The 19623-nt window shown below is 48.0% G+C and overlaps 1 protein-coding gene across 2 annotated transcripts; it reads left to right on the forward strand.

Moving 5' to 3' along the window:
- The first annotated feature begins 4293 nt into the window (after positions 1 to 4293).
- LOC114047339 (syntaphilin-like) lies at positions 4294 to 15720 on the forward strand. Of its 2 annotated transcripts, XM_027868139.1 has the most exons (4): positions 4294 to 4484; positions 6441 to 6548; positions 7654 to 7803; positions 13798 to 15720. In XM_027868139.1, the coding sequence occupies exons 1-4, from the start codon at positions 4309 to 4311 to the stop codon at positions 15011 to 15013; spliced, it is 1650 nt and encodes a 549-aa protein (XP_027723940.1). In that variant the 5' UTR covers positions 4294 to 4308; the 3' UTR covers positions 15014 to 15720. The 2 variants fall into 2 exon arrangements, with proteins under 2 accessions (XP_027723940.1, XP_027723939.1); XM_027868138.1 differs by lacking the exon at positions 6441 to 6548 and having other exon boundaries at positions 4422 to 4484.
- The last annotated feature ends 3903 nt before the right edge of the window (positions 15721 to 19623 follow it).

Here is a 19623-nt window from a genome sequence, read left to right on the forward strand (position 1 = left end):
AGAGGGGGAACTAACACCTAGGCTGATGAAGAAAAGGCTCTTGGGGCAGCTAGGTAGTGCAGTGGATAGAGCACTGGCCCTGAAGTCAGGAGGACCTGAGTTCAAATCCGGCCTCAGACCAAACACTTGACACTTACTAGGAGTGTGACCCTGGGCAAGTCACTTAACCCCAATTGCCTAAAAAAAAAAAAAGGCTCTTATAAAAAGCACCTGAACTGATCCTTGAAGCAAACTCCTGTGGGGGAAAAAAGAATAGTGAGAAGGATAATAGGATCATTAATTTTGCCTTGAAAGAAACCTTAGAAGTTTTCTAGTCTCATCTTCTCATTTTACAGATGAAGAAACTGAGGTACAAGGAGATTGATTGACTTGCTCAGGGTTACCAAGGTAGTAGCAGAGCCGGTAGATGGGCTCAAGACTCTGGGATCAGGGCTCAAAGCCTGATGGGGAAACATTCCCATGTGGGTAGCCTCACCAGGCAGTGGCATTGAGCTCGGGTGACCAGCCAAGTGTCTGGCAGCTCCCCTGAGGGCCAGGTACCTGACACCTGTGAGCTGTGGAGAGAAGACAATATGAGCTGTGTCCTGCCCCATCCTGCTAAGGGGAAACAGGCTGTGCTCTGTGTGCTGGGCCAGGAAACGGGCCACTTGAGCAGGCCTCTTTTGTCTGGCTGTGAGAAACTCTCGCCTTCAGCCAGAACTGCGTGGCAGGTAAGGCGTATCAGCAGGGGCTGCTGAAGCTGAGCAGGGTGTCTTCCCCACAACTGGGGACTCCTAGGTCTGAATGCCAGCTTTCTAGGCCAGTTCCTTGCCCAGTTCCCCAGTTTTTCTTTTGCTAGCAGCAGTCAGATGCAGTGGCCTGGTTCACCTCACTGGGATGCACACCCCCTGTGTGCCCTCTCCTTGGCTTGAGGGTCCTGGGTCCCTGGTCCTGGACCTGACCCCAGGCTCTCCACCTGCTCCTAGTCCTAGGTTTGATAACTTTTGGAGTGAAGACCACAGTCTATAGGATTTCTGCAGAGTTGAGAAAAGGTCAAGCAAATAAAGCTACTCCATTGTGGTGACTTCTAGTGGGATATAAACTCTTTGAGGGCAGCACTGTCCACTTTTGTACAGTACCTAGGGCATGTTTATTGACAGTTTCCCCTAAGCCTAAGGCAGGGTTCTGGGAGCTGGACTACAGCCCAACTCAGCCTTCTGTAGCTCCTGCCTTTCTAAGGATTAGACGAGTCCCGGAGACTTTGCAGGCTCAAGTGGTTATTCCATCAGACAACCACTTAAAACTGAGGAATGAATGAGTGAGAAATTATTAAGAGCTTGCTATGTGCCTAACCCTGTGCTAAGCACTGGAGACAGATACAGAAAGGGGATCTTCCCTGACTTTAAGAAGCTTGCATTCTGATTAAAGGAGACAATGGGTATTGAGGAATGGTGGCCAGGGAAGGGGAGTTTGGTTTGCAAAGTCATGGCAATGGTGAGTGGAGCTCTAGGAAAGCTGAAGGAGCCTAATCTGCCCTGGTCAGACCTCATTCTGGTGTGCTGTATTCTGTTTTGGATACTACTTTTTGATACATTGATCAACTGCAGTGTGCCCATACTGGAGTAACCAAATTGAAGAGCCCTTCTTATGCAAAAATCACTTTAAAGAATTGGGAATTTTAGAAAAGAGAACATGGGGTGTGAGGGGAGGACGAGAGCTAAGTTTTTGAAGGACTGTTTTATGAAAGAGGGATTGGCCTTGTTCTACTTCACCTCAGAGCAGAATTAGAACCACGGATGAAAGTTGTAGAGGCAGATTTGAGTTCAGGGAAGCGAGGTGGCATAGTGGAAAGAGCACTGGGCTTGGAACCAGGAAGACCTTCCTGAGTGCCTCAGACGCTTATTAGCTGAGTGACCCTGGGCAAGTCACTTAGTCCTATTTGCCTCAAATTTCCTCATCTGTAAAATGACCGGGAGAAGGAATCAGCAAATCACTCCAATGTCTTTGCCAAGAAAGCCCCAGATGGGGTCTTGAAGAGCGGGACATGACTGAACAACAACACAAATATTTTAGTTCAACCTTAGGAAAAAACTTCCAAACAAAGTGAAATCACAAGATAGTTAATTAACTTTTCTCTGTGTGTGTGTGTGTGTGTGTGTGTGTGTGTGTGTGTGTGGCAATTGGTGTTGAGTGACTTGCCCAGGGTCACACAGCTAGTATGTGTCATGTGTCTGAGGCCAGATTTAAACTCAGGTCCTCCTGACTCCAGGGCTGTTACTCTATCCACTGCACCACCTAGCTGCCCCCATTAATTAACTTCTTAACAAAATACTAATCTGCTGTGGACTCTATCACTGAAAGTGTTTATTTTGGTGGGGATGTTATAGTGTGGTCTTCTGCATGGGATGAAAGGTTCGGCTAGAGTGGTGCTGTCAAACTCAAGTCGAAGCAGAACCCTTCAGTATGTCTATTGACTTAGGAAACCACAAGTGACATTATCTGTGTTGTGTTGTACTTTGTTTTGTTAAACATTTCCCAATTACATTTTAAGATGGTAATTGGCAAAAAGGGAGTTTTGCTGGCACTTGTGGCCTGTGGGCCTGGAGTTTGACACCTCCCTAAATGACCTCCCTTCCAGTTCTTATCCCTCTTCTTTCTCCTTAGGCCAGATGGATTCCTTTCCCTTTCTTTTCAAAAGTCACAGATTTCCCCACTGCCAATTTTAGCTAACAAGACTCTCCTCTACTTTACCCCTCCACCCCAAGCTTTCTTCCCTGTTTTCCTTATTCCCCAAGCAGATAAGCATTCTCCATTTTCAGTATCCTTTCCTTTAAAGGGCTCTTCACCCCCTGAAAGGCTGGGGTGGGCCTAGCTTTTTATTGAAGCACTATGCTCAGAGAAGAGACTAGTGGCATGTGACAAGAGGCAGGAGGATTATGGGAAATAGGGTGGGAAGAGACTCCTGTCGCCATTACTGCCACCAAGGAAAGTAGGGCTGAGCAAGAGGAGGCCCTGAAGAATCAGGGTGTGGATCAGAGTTCTGATCCTGCCTTTGCTGCCTGGGAGGCCTGGGAAGGGTTGGGGAGTATTAGGTCAGTCCAGGAAGGAAACTTGTAGAGATGTCTGTGATATGTGGTCCTGTTCCATGTTTGCGTCCCTTCTTTTGGGATGAGTGGTCTCTGGCTACTGTCCTCCTGGGATTCTATACCTCAATACATCCTTCTGTCCTGTCCCGTCTTTTAACCAAAGTCCCAACCTGGCTTGCCCATGGCCCTGGCACTGTTGGCACGGCATGGTTACATGTATCTGCATGTGTGTCTGCATTTGTGTTCTTACATGCATGTCCACAACAATACATACATAATATCAATACCAAATGCCATGTGTTCCCATTGATACCTACATGTATGTTCATGTCATGTGTTTATCTGTAGAAACTGTCATATTGTATGCCTATCCAAGCCATGAGTTCACCTCCATGATGTTTTGTGTCCATATATATATCTACATTTGTGTGTTAGTATTGTTGGTCTGTCTTGTTTCCCCTTTAGACGGAAAGCACAGTGCCTTGTGCCACCGGGCTCTCAGTGGATATGGCTGATGTGACGGTTGGTGAGATTAGCCTCTTGTAAATGGGGGCAGGGAGCCCAATCTTGGTGCTAGCTCCTGCTTCAGTGAATCCTTCCTTAAGGAAGCAGAAGCTGGGACAGCTAGGGGAGCATCCAGGGTGTGGCGCAAGGGGCTGCTGGAGCTGTCAGGGCTCAGGGACTTAGTCTGAGCAAAACCAAGGGAGGCAGCCTTGGGGGAGGACTGGAAAGAGTTCTGGTGTGGGAATCAGGAGTCCCCGTTCTACTCACATATCTGGCACTAACTCAATGTGTGCGTGATGTATCTGACAAATTACTTCTCACTGGGCTTCAGTTTTCTTATCTGTAAAATGTCTCTGTGTGTGTGTGTGTGTGTGTGTGTGTGTGTGTGTGTGTGTATGTGCATTGGTGCGGGGGAAGGAATTGGACAAAGTGATCTCTAAGATGCCTTCTGATTTGAAAATTTTTCCTTAGGAGTCAAAAGTCCTGGGCTCTAGTCCTTGTTCTACTATTGACTCATTGTATTGTATCATTTAATCTAAGCCTTAGTTTCCCCCATCTATAAAATCGGGAGAGTTGGATTAGATCGGGGGAAAGGGAACAGTCCCAAAGGAGGATTGTCTTTAAATACGTTTCCCAGGCTGAGGCAGCAGGGGCCTCCTCCGCCCAGGGCACACTCAGCCCGAGGGTAAGCCAGGGGCCCTGTCCAAGGCCTGAAGGGGTGAGAGGAGGTGAGGCAGCCATGCCAGGCGGTGGCCCCAGCGAGAGGATGACCTGGCCAGGGCCGGCCCTGCCCCCGGCCGTCCCAACCCGCCCTTTCTCCTCAGCCGCGGCACCCATCCCGCCCCTCACCAGGACCCGCAGCCTCATGGCCATGTCCCTGCCTGGGAGCAGAAGGCCCTCCACTGGATCTCGCAGGTAAGTTACCCCTTCCTCCCTATGCCCTGCAGACTTGGGAGCTGAGAGGGAGGGCCTTGTATGAATCTTTACTAGTGCTGGCCTCTGGTCCCCATCCCCACCCCCAGGCTGAATGGGGCCGTTCTACTATGGACTTGTTACGTGACCTTGGTGATGTCCCCATCTGTCAGATTAAGGGATTACATTAGGTGATCTTCATGGCCCCTTCCGGTTCTAAAATATTAGGGTCTCATTTCAGCTGACTCCAGTCCTAGCTCTGTCTCTTTTGTCTTTTTCTGTCTCTGTCTCTTTTGTCCCCTGTTTCTAACTCTCCAACCTCTCTCTGTATCTCCCCATCTCTGTCTCTCTACCGTTTCTGCCTTCTGTCTCCTTCCTTCATTCTCCGCCCCTCTGTTTCCCTTCCTCCCTTTCCCTCCTCTGTCTCTCCTGTTTGTTTTCTACCTCTTGGTCTCTCCTTCCTCATCTCTCCCTCACTGACTCTGTTTGTTTCTCTCTCTGTCTCTCTCCTTCTATCTCCCCCCCATTTCTCCCTCTCTACCTCCCCTCCCTCCCTTTCTCTTCCCTGCCCCACTCTCTCTGTATTTGTTCTCTTCTCTCTGTCTCCTGCTTCCATCTTTTTCTATATCTCTTTCTTCTCTGTCTCCTTCCCCTCCTTCTCTCCTACTGCTCCCCCTCTTTGTCTTTCTCCCTTTCTGTTTCTCTCCCTCTCTTTTTCTCTTTCTGTTCCACCCTCCCCAACTAAAGCTAGAGTGAATGTTGGCCTGGTGATCACGTGTAAATTCACATCTGGTTCCTCTGGATTACAAAACATAGAGCACCTAGAAGGGGCCTTAGAGATCCCCAGGCTGAAAGAAAGCAGGCCTGACTAAATAAGGTGACCTGAGTTTGAGTCCTAGCTCTGCACTGGATTCACTGTGTGACCTTGGATGGCACATCCTCTCTCTGGGTCTTAATTTTCCCCATCTGTGAAATGGAGGAGTTGGATTAAATGTTGATGATAATAATAGTAATAACTGCTATTTATATGACACTGAAGGGTTGACAGAATGCCTTACATACATTATTTCAATCGATCCTCACAATTCTGTTGGGTTGATAGTATGAGTATCATTAATATTCCCATCTTACAGATGGGGAACCAGAGGCCCCGAAAGAAGCAGACCCTTAACTAATGTCATGTGGCTAAATGAAATATTGGATGTGAAAATGCTTTGAAATGACTAAAGTAGCACATAGCTGTGAGGGCTGCATTGTCACTGGAGGGTAGTCCTGTCTTTGGCTTATAATAACTAGGTCTCCATAGACATATTATCTTCTTGTCTCCTTTCCCACACCACACACACACAGACACACACACACACACACACACACACAGCCTTGTTTATGTTTTCTTCTTCCTCTTTTTCTGCTTCCCTTATCATAGGAATCTCTTACTGGGCTCTTGGCCTTGTTAGGGAGCTCTTTTCTCACCTCTGAGGGGACATTGGATGTTGGGAACCATTCTTATCAGTGACTTCGAGCAGAATACCACTCAATTACTCTGGAGACATGTTTTCTTGCTCTGCCATTTATTGGCTGTGTGACCTTGGGCATGTCACTTCTCTCCGAGCCACAGTTTCCCCATTGGAAAAATGAGAGGGTTGGATTAGATGATCCCTAAAGCTCTTCTAAGTGCTGACATACCACAGCCTCTCTATGTTTCTGTGATGGGAACAAGATAGGGCTGGCTTTGCGTAAGGAGGAATAGTCTTGGGGGAACTATGAGGCCTGCCCTCTGCTTTGTCTTCCACCTTGACTTCGATTTCCACTGTCTGTTCTGTTGCCCCTGTCTATATATCCTCCATGATCGCCCCACAGCCGGGGGCTATATGGACGAAATGGGCTGGCCGTGTTCTCTCAATGTTCACCATCCTCTGACACCCAGCTTGGGCCTCCACCTCTTCTTCCTGCCTCCAGGCGTACCTCACCCCCTGTCAGCATGCGGGATACCTATGGTACCTCCTCACTCAGCAGCAGCAGCAACTCTGGCTCCTATAAGGGCAGTGACAGCAGCCCCACGCCAAGGTAACTGCCCCCTCCTCATTGTCCCTTCCTCATCCTGGGCCTTGACACCCTGGGTGTGGGTAGCCTAGCCTTCTCTTCATTCATCTACCACTATGCAGCTATGTGACCCTGGGCACGTCCTTTCCTCTCTCTGAGCCTTTATTTCTCTTTCTGTAAAATGGGGATAATAGTGCCCTCTCTAGAGGGCTATGGAAGCTCAAATTAAATAATTGTTACACAGTAGAGAAGATTGGTTTCTTAAGAAAAGCAGAGCCAAGAAAACTTAGAGCCAGGTGACATGAGGTCCTGGGTTGAGGGGATCATTTGGGGGTGAGTATTGGGTAACTTGGAGAGGCTCATTCTCTTGTGCATCATACACATGGGCCCCTGCCCCTTCCCCTGGTGGGGTTGGAACCCTGAGCCAGGCATGAGAACATGTTATCCATGGACTGTTGGGCACAAGCTTATTGGCATCCACATACCTACCCTCCCCCATCACCTTGATTGGCATTGAGGTGTTGGGGCCAGGTGTCCAGAGCCAGCTGATTCATGTGTACATGTACCTGTAAACTGTGTGTATATGTGCATCTCAGTATACATGCATACATGTGTGTGAATGGGTAGGTGTGTGTGAGCTATGTGTACATCTCTTTATACGTGTTTATTTGTGCATGTTTGTGCATGTGTCTGTATGCATGTGAATAGGTATGTGTATGTGGAGGTATAATCAGGTGAGTTTGTGCACATGCGTATGTTATGAGAGGGGCATAGGCAAAGAATTATGACGAAGGTGGCAATGAAGTGGAAGGAGTCTGATACCATACACACTCAGTTCCCTCTTCGGGTTCCACCTCCCCTGAGGTGCTTACACGGTAGCCAAGTATCACTGTCCCCATTTACACAAGAGGAAACTAAAGCTCTGAGAGAAATTATTTTCCCAAGGTCACACAGTTCGTAGGTAGTGAGTTATGTCCTCTATAGTGGTGATGGAGGAAGAGGTAATTACGATGGAGAACTGTGCTTGGCCCCTGGGCATAATGGCAGACCTTCCAGGACATCCATCAGCTCTGGAGATAGGGTTGACAAAATGGAGAAGCAGCCAGTGACCAACCACCCCATCTTCCAGGCGTTCGATGAAGTACACCCTGTGTAGCGATAATCATGGCATCAAGCCTCCCACTCCAGAGCAGTACCTGACGCCCCTGCAGCAAAAGGAGGTCTGCATCCGTCACCTGAGGGCTCGGCTCAAAGACACACAGGATCGACTTCAGGACAGGTAAGCGGGTGCCATGAGGCGGCACCTTTGCCCACTCTCTTCTGGGTGCTAGAAGCAGTAGTGGCCCTTGGGACCAATAGAAGTATGTACGGACCCTCTAGGCTTTCACCTCCATTCTTCCATTCATTCATTCATTACTACAAGTAAGCGCCTACTCTATGGAGGGCCAGGGCAGAGGAGAGATTAAAAAGATTATTAAAACAAGGTCCCTGCCCTTATGGAGATGGACGCAGTGTATTAGGGGAGAGAAAACATGGACATAGGTGAGTGTAATGCAGATTAGATTTGATAACACACATTATATGCAGGGTGACGAAGGGGATGTTTAGTCCAGGAACATGATAGCAGCTGCTTCAGCTCTCTGGTGGGCTATCACGGGATAAAGACTGAATCTGCTTGTCCTCAGAGGACAGAATAGGAGCAATGAGTGGATTTAGAAAGAGAAAGCTTTTTTCTTTGCTCAATATGAGAAAAACCATTCTAATCATTAGAGCCATCCAAAGCAATTGCCTTGGGAGGTTAGGGATTCTCCAGCATTGGAGGTCTTCAAAATTGGGGGAGGGAAGAATTTGAGGCAGGGGAGGGGGGATATTTTAGACTTTAACTCCAGGGATCAGGAAGGACTTCTTTAGGGAGAAGAAGGGAAATGATTCTGAACATGGGAATCATTGTGAGCAAAATCAGGAAGCTGAGAAAGTGCTTTCGAAGGAGGATGTAAGTCTGGTTTGAATGAAGCTTCCATTCTTCCTCTTCTCTCCAATACTAGGAAGGAGGTCAAGAGCCAAGTTACCCGGGCTAGGCAGTGGCCAGAGCCTCGTTCCCTCCCCTACAATCCTCTAGTCCCTTTCACTCAGCTCCTCTGGGCACCTAAGCCCCAGTCCCATTTCCCCCTTTTTAAGCTGGACACTGTTATTCTCCTTCCCTTGTGTGATGCCTCTGACTGCCTCTTTTGTCCCCAACCCTCTCTCCACCCCTCTATCATTTCTTCAAATCACCAAGCATTTCTCTCTGTGTAGGGGCCTGTGAGTGGAACCAGAGAGTCAGGTGTAGGATTGGGCAGACATAACGATGGTCAGGATATGGTGCTGGGGTTTCCTCCCTGGGCGCCTCTGCTTCAGTGGGGAACTTGGGAGGTTTCCACTAACTACCCTTGGATCTTATTCTGTGTCTGTGCTGTCTCCTCAGTCCTCACAAGAGCCAGCTTATCTTTACCCCTTATTTCTTTAAAACTCAGTTATGTGATCAGGTTCCAGAGCCATCTTTGACTGAAGGGAACTCCCTAATTATTTTAAGTTTTCTTCTCTGAAGCTTCATGGCTCCATCTGGGGAGTTTGGTGACTTATTTCTGGGTCCCCTAATGGGGCACTGGAAAGAGCATAACCTCCTGAGTCAAAAGACGTGGGTTCAAATCCCAGTTCTGTTCCATACTACCCACATAACATTGAGCAAGGCACTTAACCTTTGAGCTTTGGTTTCCTCATCTGTAAAAATGAGACAACTGGATTAAATAATAATAATAATGATGTCACATTTCTATAGCACCCACTATGTGCCAGGAACTTTACAAATATTACCTAATTTATCCTCCCAACAATCCTAGGAGGTAGCTTCTGTTATTATTACCATTTTATAGTTGAAGAAACTGAGGCAAACAGAGGTAAAGTGACTTGCTTAGGGTCACCCCGCTAATAAGTGTCTGTGGCTGGATTTGAACTCAGGTCTTCCTGACTACAAACCTAGCACTCTGTACCACCTAGCTACCACATGATTAGGTGACCTTAGAGGTTCCTTTCAAGTCTAAATCTGTATTTCTGCAATTCTTCTATTAGTACCAGCAGCTCATATGGCAATGGTACTTTATAGTTTATAATCCTCATTGTCATCATAGCCAACATTTATATAATATGTAGTATGTGCCAGACACTTTCCTAAGTGCTTTATAATTATTATTTCATTTGATCCTCACAACAACCCTGGGGAGTAGATGCTATTATTATCCCCATTTTACATTTGAATAAACTGAGGCAAATAGAGGTTGAATGACTTGTCTGGGATCACACAGCTAATAAATGCCTGTGATTGGATTTGAACTCAAGTCTTCCTGACTCCTGGCACCACCTAGCTACCATCTGACTAGGTGACCTTGGAGGTCCTCTTGGGTCTAAATCTGTATTCCTATGGTTCTTCCAATAGCAGCAGCAGCAGCGGCTCATTTGGAAATGGTACTTTATAGCTTATTATAGGAGTTAAAGCTGGGAAGAACTTTAGAAAATATCTAGTTCAATCCCCTTATTTTACAAATGAGAAAACTGAGGCCCAGAGCAGGGAAATGACTCATCCAAGGTCACACAGCTAATAAGGGGCAGGGTTACCAATTGACCTCAGGCTTTCCGACTCCCAAGTCCAATGGTCCTTCCATTGCCAAACAATAAATATCGACCTATAGGCATCTGGTGCCATGCCCCCAAAATGATGGCATCCCAGAGTTTGAATAAACTCAGAGATAGGTAGTGCACAGGTTATTATCCCCATTTGCAGATAAGGTAACTGAGGCTTATGGTGGGGAAGCAGCTTGTATCAAGCCAAGGCAGCCTTCACCTCAGGTCCAAGGTTCCTTCCATTCTTTTTATGGATGTATCCTGTTCCCTCTTAAACTCTTCTAGTCTCTTCCCTTCTCAAGTACTATTTTTAAAAAAAAGAAGGAAAAAAAAGAACTGCCATGGCTAAAGAGGAAAACATAGACTTTGCCTGTCACTTTCTTCTTTATTCTTTTCTCTTATCATGAAGAAATATGCCTAGGCTTTTAGGAAGTAATACCAATACCTGATATTTACATAAAGCTTTGCAAAGTGCCATACATATCTCATTTAAGCCTCACAGCAACCCTGTGATGCAGGAGTTACAAACATTATTATCCCCATTTTACTGATGAGGAAACTGAGGCTCAGAAGTGAAGTGATTTGCCCAAGATCACACAGCTAGTAAGTGTTGGAGGCAAGATCTGAACCCAGGTCTCCCTGACTCCAAGTCCAGTACTCTATCCACTATGCCACGCTAATTCGAAGCAAATAACTTCCACTCTATCTTTAAGAATTCAATTCAGCAGGCATTATTAAGTGCTTACCATATACAGGGAACCAACTAATTACTGGGAATGCTGAAACAAAAACAAAAGTCTTTACCCCCAGGGAGCTTGAACCTACTGGAGGAATGCAACGTGGGCATGCTACGAAGTAAGTTAAGAAATAATTTCAGGATAGGGAGAGCCGTCAGTGGTGGGGGCACTCAGCAGAGGCCTTGTGTGGAAGACAGCACCTGAGCTGAGCCTTAAGAGATGCTAAGTATTCTAAGGAGTAACTTTGATGATGGAATAGGGATAGCCTGGGGAAAAACCATGGCAATAGGGGATGGATGGCTCTGTTAGGGGAGCCACGAATATGCCAGAGAAGAGAGAGACCTTCCCCCTGCCAACAGGTAGGGGTATTGTCCTCTGCCAGTCATGAATTTAAGCATGACTCTCCCTTAGTTGTTCTTTGTACCTCTGCCTATATGCATCGAGGTGACAATAAGGGCTTGAAGGGTGTGCCCATGGAACTCAAACTCTCGGAAGGTCCTCCTGCCTGGAAAAGTTTTGAGTCCAGGCGTGGTAATGACAGGATGTCAGTCATATAAGGCCTAGCCTTGCTAAGTTCAGAGACTCTCACTCCTACAACTAGCCACTAAGGGCTGACCGCTGTGACCACAGCAGCTCATGACACTGGCCCGTGGGGCATGGAGGGATTGTGATCTGTGTATCAGGCACCATGGGAGTGGAAATTATAAACCTTTGGAAGTATGTTCCTATGAAAAGAATTCTTTTAAAGTCTGCCTCAGTTAAAAGGCCCATATCCCTTTCCTCCAAACATAGCTTTTTAAAAATCATTTTTAAACAGAAACATGTTAAGGTTTTAACCCAGACATGTAAAAGTACCTTGAACACAGTGGGAGTTTACAAAGTGTTTGTTCAATTGAGAAACAATTGTATGATGTCATTTCTAAAGGGACTGGAGGGGGAGCATGTTCTTTATGTCCTCAGTTCCCTTGGTCATCTATGGCAGAAACTGGGTCTCTTAGGAGATTATCTTCACCTTTCCATTTAGACAAGTGCCCATTTACCCTGACTTTTTGTTTCCTGTCTCTAAGACAGATTCCTGGGTATGATAACAAAGTACCTGTTCCCAATCCCATGAGAATGTTGCGCTTTTTTTTTTTAAATGGCTTTTGTTACTGTTGAGTTTTTGATGACCTGAGTGGTTGCTTGGATCATGGGATCCCAGAAAAAAAAGTGTAGATATGGGGTAGGAACACAGCAAATATAAATGTATTGTTAACCCTTCTCCTCAATCCTATTGTTTAATTTGGCACATGTAATATGCCCTGTGTTCCTATTGCCTATATCCAGACTCATCTATCACATCATCTCCATGTTCTAGTCTGAGAACTTCCCTGATGGATGTAGGTCAGTCTGCTAGATCAACATTTCCCAAACCATTTCCCATAGAGCCCTCATGGTGGTGTGTGCCATTTGAATAAGGATTCTCTAAGATACTTTTGATGACAGCAAAGGCTGGTGGGAGTTAGGAATAGGACCCACTCAGGCATGAAAAGTTAGCAGCATCAACCACAGGGCAGCATATCTGGTTTCAGGCTTCCCTTGTTTGACCCAATGAGCAAGAGATGCCTTTCAGTGTACCTCAGTTACATCTCCCCCAACCTTGTACCTCAGCCCCATCCTTTCCCTCTTGACACTGGCTCCTAGTCTCCATGCCCATTACACATAACTTCCAGTGTCCTCTTCACCCTCCATTTCTGACACACATCATGGACTCCAACATCCTATGTCTGGCAAACAAGTATCACCAACTTCTTCTAAACAGTGCCCTCTACTCTTTCTCTTATACTCCCTATTTTTCCCAATCCCTCTTTACTCCAGGAGCATTCCGATCCTCAGGCTGCCCAGCCCAGCATTTTTCAATCTCTCAATATATTAGACTCCAAAATATCCTTTGGACCAATAAGGTTGGGAAATACTAGAATAGGGAATTTCTGAGCAAATTCATGAACAAAGGCGTGGGGGTAGTAAGATGCAGGCCATGTTCAAGTAGCAAAGAGTGAGTAATACAGTTTGAAAGGAATATAGAGTGTGTGGAGCAGAATGATGTGAAATTAGGCTAGACAAGTAGGTTGAAGTCAGATTATAGGGGGTCACTGAACATCAGGCAAAGAAATCCAAAGTTTACTCAGTTGGCAGTAATGAGCCATTGATGATTTTTGAGCAGAGGAGTGATGTGACTAGATCAGTATAGAAGACTATTCTGACAGTGCTGTGAAGGATAGATTGAAGGGGGTCGAGAGAGTGGAAGCAGGAAGATCTGCCTCCTTAGGAAATAGGTGTCAGTGAGGAGCCACACCAGGTTGGTAACTATGGTAATAGTCATGGAGACTTGGCTCCAAGACTTGAGGATGGCTTGGAGAAGTCTTCTGGAAGTAGAATTGATAGGAAGAGAAGGGTAGTAGAGCAGGCGATGGGAATGGGTTAGATAAGAGACAGAAAGAGAAGGGAAAAGTCAAAAGATAAAAGGGAAAGTTAAGAACATGAGAGTTTAAGTAAACGATGGGGCCATAGACAGAAGTTGATCCAGAAGGTCAAACGTTTTTCAGGGGAAAGATAATAAATAAAAGTTCTGTCTTTAAGTAGGGAGGATTTCTGCAGCCTGAACACTGTTCTTGGCCTGGAAAAGATAAGTAGGAACTAGAAAGATTTCCTCGATTCTGTCCAAGTCATTAGCAACCAAAAAAGCTACTGTACCCCTACCCCCAACCTTTAATCAGTCAAGAGCCCTGCTTGGACCTTTATTACTTTTTCTGGATCTAGATCCTGGGGACCCATGGCCAAGTTCAGGTGGGGTGAGTATGTCACCCTTCTCCTTCCCCCACCCCCCAATCTGCCTACAGGGATTCAGAGATCGATGACCTGAAGACTCAGCTGTCTCGTATGCAAGAGGATTGGATTGAGGAAGAATGCCACCGGGTGGAGGCCCAGCTGGCTCTCAAGGAGGCCCGCAAGGAGATCCGGCAGCTCAAGCAGGTGATTGACACAGTCAAGAACAACCTCATAGACAAAGACAAGGGGCTGCAGAAATACTTTGTTGACATTAACATCCAGAACAAGAAGTTGGAAACCTTGTTGCATAGCATGGAGGTGGCCCAGAATGGGACCGTCAAAGAGGACGGAGCTGGGGGCTCCTCAGGGGGCTCTCCTGCCCGATCCCTAACCCGAAGCTCCACCTACACCAAGCTGAGTGATCAGGCCCCTGGAGATCGCAATGCTGACCTTCAGAGTGCATCCACAGAAGAGGTGGGGGACAGTGGCTTTGCAGCTGCCGATGACACTTTGAGCCGGACGGAACTGTTGGAGGCGAGCAGCCTGCTCTCTTCTGGGGTGGACTGTGGCCCGGATGAAGGCTCCCTGCAGAGTTCCTTCACCTTGGGCTCCCGACTTCCAAACAGCTCCACCTATGAGAAGCTGCTGGGAGGCAGCGGCGGGGGTGTGGAGGCTGGTGTACAGGCCAGCTGCATGCAAGAACGGGCCATCCAGACAGACTTTGTGCATTACCAGCCTGACCTAGACACTATCCTGGAGAAAGTGATGAAGTCACAGGCCTGTGGGCTGGCCAGCCCTGGCCCTAGCCCAGCCTGGACCCCAGCCCCAGATGTGGAGGACGGAGGGGTTGGCATAGAAATGCCCTCAGGCTTCCCAGGGCCAATGGACCTGATACCAGCTGACCCTAATTCAGCAGTGGTGGTGACAGTAGGAGAGGAGCCCGCAATGGCTCCAGTGACCCAAGGCCCTTCCCCACACGTGCCCAACCTCAACCCGTCGGTGAGCATCTCCTGCCCCGTGGATGAAGAGGCTGGCGAGGTAGCGCCCGAGCCTAAAAGCTACTGGAGCCGCCACTTCATTGTGGATCTCCTGGCAGTGGTGGTGCCCGCGGTGCCAACAGTGGCCTGGCTGTGCCGGTCCCAGCGGCGCCAAGGCCAGCCCATATACAATATCAGCTCCCTGCTTCGGGGATGCTGCACAGTGGCCTTGCACTCCATCCGCAAGATTAGTTGCCGTTCCGTGAGCACTTCGGGGCCTGTGGGCACCGGAGGCAGCTCCCAGCTGTGACTGGCCACCCACCCCTGGGAACCAGGCACAGCCTGGTCTGACCACTGATTGTAGGTCTTTCTCTTTCCCTCTCTCTCTCTCGCACACACACACTCACACTCACATGTGCACGGAGTGTCATCATCTTAATTTATTTAGCTTTTCCAAAATAGGGAGGCCATAGTCTGGGTAGGCCAGGATAGCCTGGGGATGTCTGAAGTTCTGCAGGTGGCTGCTCCTCTGGCCTCTTGGGGCAGGAAGGGAGGGTTCTATGGCATAGAATGAGAGGGGGACGGGATAGATCTGATTGAAGCTGGGATACTGCCAACTTCTATCATTGGAAAGAAGATTCCCATTGAAGGAAGACAGCAAAGGACTTCAGCTTCCATTTTCCTCTCCACAATGCCTGTCTCCCTCTGCTACCCCAACTCCTCCTATCCAGTTGACATTCTCCCTAGGCAGTTCTGTATTTGTTTTTTGAGTAAGCTGGCTGGTCCTCAGTGTTCGTGGGACTACCTTCTTAGTCCTTTCTCCCTTGACTGTTAGGTCAGTATTATTGCTTCCAGTGGAGGAAATGACTCGCCCAAGGTCACATGGCATAGGGATTGGAATTGCTGGGAAATGGGAACACATGGCTTTCTTCTCTTTGCCTTCATAGGCAACCCAGGTTGGTTCTGGAAATGAATGGTGGGGGAAAAGGGAAGTAATGACTGAAACTGCCCTGACATTTCTGGTCACTGGGCGGGGGGGGGGGGGGGGGGGAAGAGCCAGGAAGGGAGGAAGGAAAAAAATGAATGGGGGAGGGTCAGCAGAAGGCGATATGGGGCCTGGCTGGCTTTCCCTGCCGCGCCCCCCCCTCGGCCCTGCGCTGATTGGTAGGATGGCTTACTGAGCCCATTCTCAGCCTTGAGGATGGGAGGTGGCTCCCCCAGGGCCCAGGTCACCATGGGAACAAATTACCACACCATCTAACTAATGTCCTGAACCCCTTTCTACCTTACCCTAATGCTTCTGTAAATTAGAACAGGCAACGTTGAGATTGTCCTTCTGAGTATGCAGCTGCTCTTGGGAGATCTAGGGGACGCTCTCCATCTCACCAGCTGTATTGAAAGGTGCTGAGGGGTCCCCATAGGAATTGAGAAGAAGCCAGTGGCACCCCCAAGCCATTTTGAAATCATTTTGCACTATGTCCCCTTTGTAATAACAATATTTTCTCAGGGGAGGTGGGTGGATAAAGCTCCACCAGGATGCCAGGGTCATGGAGAGAGGGAGAGAGGAACTTGCCATTAGCTGGCACTCCTCCTTCTGGAGGTTGGGGGTGGGTGGGGGCGAGGTGAAAGCTTGTATCTTTGGATGGCCAAACCCCAGTGTGTCTGGCTATAAGGGAGAGGAGAGGTGGAAGAGAAGGGCCCCAACCCATGCCTTTATGCCTCTGGCTGAAAATTCCTCAGTGCAATAAGCCAGGGGTTAGGATAAAGAAGCCATGTTTTACCAGCCAGCCCTGCACGGAGCATGTGGATGGAGAACGTGCCGAGGGGCAGGGTGGAGTGAGGGCAGACCTGCTCACTAGCCAAGATCCTGCTGCATCTCCCTCACACTCATACATGTGTACACACATACACATGCATATGTGCACATACACATGCTCCAGGCAGGGCAGAGTCACCAACACCTCCCTGTTTCTGAGCACCAGCTCCTTCAGTGAAGTAGCTGACACTGTTTTTCTTTTAAAAACAACCCACTCGTGTTAAGTCTCATAATTGATTTTGTCTCCCAGCCCAGAATGCTTGGAACACCTCTAGGGTGTTAGAAGGGTCCCCTTGATGCTCCGTTCTATAGGCCTGTAATTTTCTTTTTTAAGATCTGAAGCCTAGTCTTTGAGGACAAGGTCCCCGCACACAGCTTGGGCTGTTTGGCAGCTTGGATCTGTTCACCGCCTTTGCTTGAGCTGGCTCCTCTCGTGCCCGTCTGTGCTCTGTCTCCTCAGACTGGGGAGCTTCCTTCCGCATGTGCAGGGGGATCGGTCCCATTCTCCCCCAGCTTAGCTGTGTGTCTCCCCAATCCACAGAGGTAGGCAGGCATTTCTACTCATCGATCCTTTCTAGTGGACCCCCTCTGCAGAGGCCCAAACCCGAGGGTTAGCAATCTGGAAAGATTACCTGGGAAGTGGGGGGAGGGAGACCTCCCTTTGGACACTGGAATGGGATATGTCTGCAATCTGGTGATGAGGGGACTGTTGAAACCTGATCTAAAGTGAAAAGGCCACTTGTTCTAGGATCTAAGCCTCATGTGCAATGTATTTGTGGATCTGTGTAAGCATCTCATTAGATTATCCAAAGCTTTGCTGAGAAAATAAATGTATGATTATATTTGAAAAGAGAAAATCGATATATTTTTCAAAACCAGAACTTCACTGAGCTATAAGGGCTCAGCTGCTGTCTCTTGCTTTCCTATAAGTCCCTGATCCCATCCACAGGCTGTAGTAAATGATAGGGATCCAACCAGATCTTTTGCTGCCAAATCAACCCCATTCCTTCCTCGCTATAGGACTCCGACCTAGGAAGGCCCCAGCCTCTGGTGTTACCTTTGCATGGATGTGCCCTGGGCCTGGGAATGTACTTGCTCTTAGCCACCAGAGAGAGAGCCCTATGGATGTAACTCAGCCCAGCTTAGGCAAATTCAGGTTTGTGGGAACTATATGAAAGCCCATGGAGATTCCCATCACCTGAGGTGTGTCTTTTCAGTGGAGATTCCACAGGAAAGCTTCAATGGTCTTGGTCTAAGAAGTTTTTTTAGGGGAATCTCCCTGATCCTGAGGGATCTATGTGCCATGTGCTGGTGACCAAGGCTGGTGTCACCATGTGCATTGCAGGCAGGTTGCAAGGTGATAAAGAAGGTGGGTAGCTCCTTTACAATCAGCATTTGTGTTGGGCATCAGAATGGGACTGAATTTTATGCCTATAAAACCAGAAGCTGCCGACTCAATCTCCCTGTCCCCAGTCTGGGATCATCTCAGCTCTCCAGAGAGGTAACTGGGGGACCCATGCACTTCCCACAGAACTAAGGGATGATAATTGACTGAATCTGTCAGTGTCGGTGGGACCCTTTGGTAGCTCAGCAGGAGGTAGGGACCCCCCATCCACCAAAACGCACACACTTGCTTGTTTGCTATGTGCCTATGTGTTTGTGAAGTGTAACCTAAGACTATGCAATGAGTTCAGTGCTGTCTGCCCTGGGGTGGGAATAGGGCAAAGAGAGCTTCCTCATCCATGCAGTCCCTGCTCAGGGCTCAAGGCAGGTGGATCAGTGATTGTTGCAGGCCCCAGACATCATCTGGAGCCTTCTGTTTTTACTATGCAAGGGGCACTGAGGGGCCTGGAAGGTGGTGCTCCACTTTTCAGGGGGATGGGAAGATTGGGGCTCAAATGGCTCCATGCCCTGCCCCCACCCCAGAAACTGTTGGTTTGTATTAAGCTCCCTTCCTACCCTTTTATTTCCCATGCCATAAACTTTTAAATGTCGTTCCATGTTGAGCCCTGGAAGTTTGAGAGGCTCCAGGCCTGCTGAGAGACTTAAAAGAAGGCTCACCCCAGCTTAGACAGAGAGCAGAGTAATACCCCTCACCCTTACCCTACTCCATAACTCAGGATCTTCTCTCCCACCCCTAGCCCCCAAACCTCTTCTAGGGGCCCTTGGCTTCTCAGTTAATTGCCTACAGTGGGCAATCTGTCTCAGGAGCTGAGCTTGGCTGTAGCAGGAGCAACCACAGCTCCCCCATGATCATAATCCAGCTCTAGGCTGCTGTCCTGGGTCTCATCTTTGCCATTACCCAAACCCCGTAAGTTAGAGCCTCCTGCCATCTTGATCTGCATCTGTGGTTAGTTGTTTTGCTTGCAAAAATCTTGGGGCCTCAAGAATGAAATTTAAGACAATGTCTCCTAAGGGGATAACTTAGCTCTTCACTAGAATGCTCTTGCCTCCTACTGCATACCCTGGCATCTCATCATATTGGTCAGAGAGTGTGGATTGGCTTTCTCAGCAACAACTCCCTGGCTCCCTTTTCATCTGCCTGCCCAGGGAAGGAAATCAGAACTGTGGGAGACAAGAATTCCTGGAAGGTAAGCCAAGGACACATCTAAGTACAAGGGCTATACTAGTTTCCAGGGAAAAAAAGTGGGAAATTTTTTTTGGAGGGGAAGATGGTCAGTGATAGGAAGCAAGGTGGTCAGTATGAGGCCTCTCCTGTCTCATCTCCTTTCACTCTGGTCTTTCGTTCACATGGTTGGAACTGCAGCTGAACCAAGCAGTTCTGTATTAAAGCATGAAAGCCACACCCCCAGTGTCCTGCTCTCTATATTGCGCCTCTGAAGGTGGGAGGGAGGGAGGGAGCAAGGAAGGGAGATGCTAGACCTACTTTAGTGTACTAAAAGAGGGGATCAATGATGGGTGGACTAGAAGGAGCACTGAATTTGGAGTCAGAAGGACTGAGGCCAGAATCTGAATGATGCTGCTTGTGACCTGTGTAATTTTGAACAAATTAGTTCCTTTCATATAGGCCTCAGTTTCCTCATCTGAAATACAAGGGGCTTGGTACCTTGGTATAAAGTATATTCCATGTCTAAGCCCTGTGA

This window comes from Vombatus ursinus, unplaced genomic scaffold (assembly GCF_900497805.2).
Source record: "Vombatus ursinus unplaced genomic scaffold, bare-nosed wombat genome assembly UNPS02014786.1, whole genome shotgun sequence".
Lineage (NCBI taxonomy): Eukaryota > Metazoa > Chordata > Mammalia > Diprotodontia > Vombatidae > Vombatus > Vombatus ursinus.

Bases quoted from the DNA above. Each gene is read 5' to 3' on its own strand.
- LOC114047339 (XM_027868139.1), top strand. From the start codon at position 4,309: ATGCCAGGCGGTGGCCCCAGCGAGAGGATGACCTGGCCAGGGCCGGCC. The intron at 4,485-6,440 runs GTAAGTTACCCC...TCCTGCCTCCAG, and splicing joins CCCTCCACTGGATCTCGCAG to GCGTACCTCACCCCCTGTCA. The intron at 6,549-7,653 runs GTAACTGCCCCC...CCCATCTTCCAG, and splicing joins GACAGCAGCCCCACGCCAAG to GCGTTCGATGAAGTACACCC.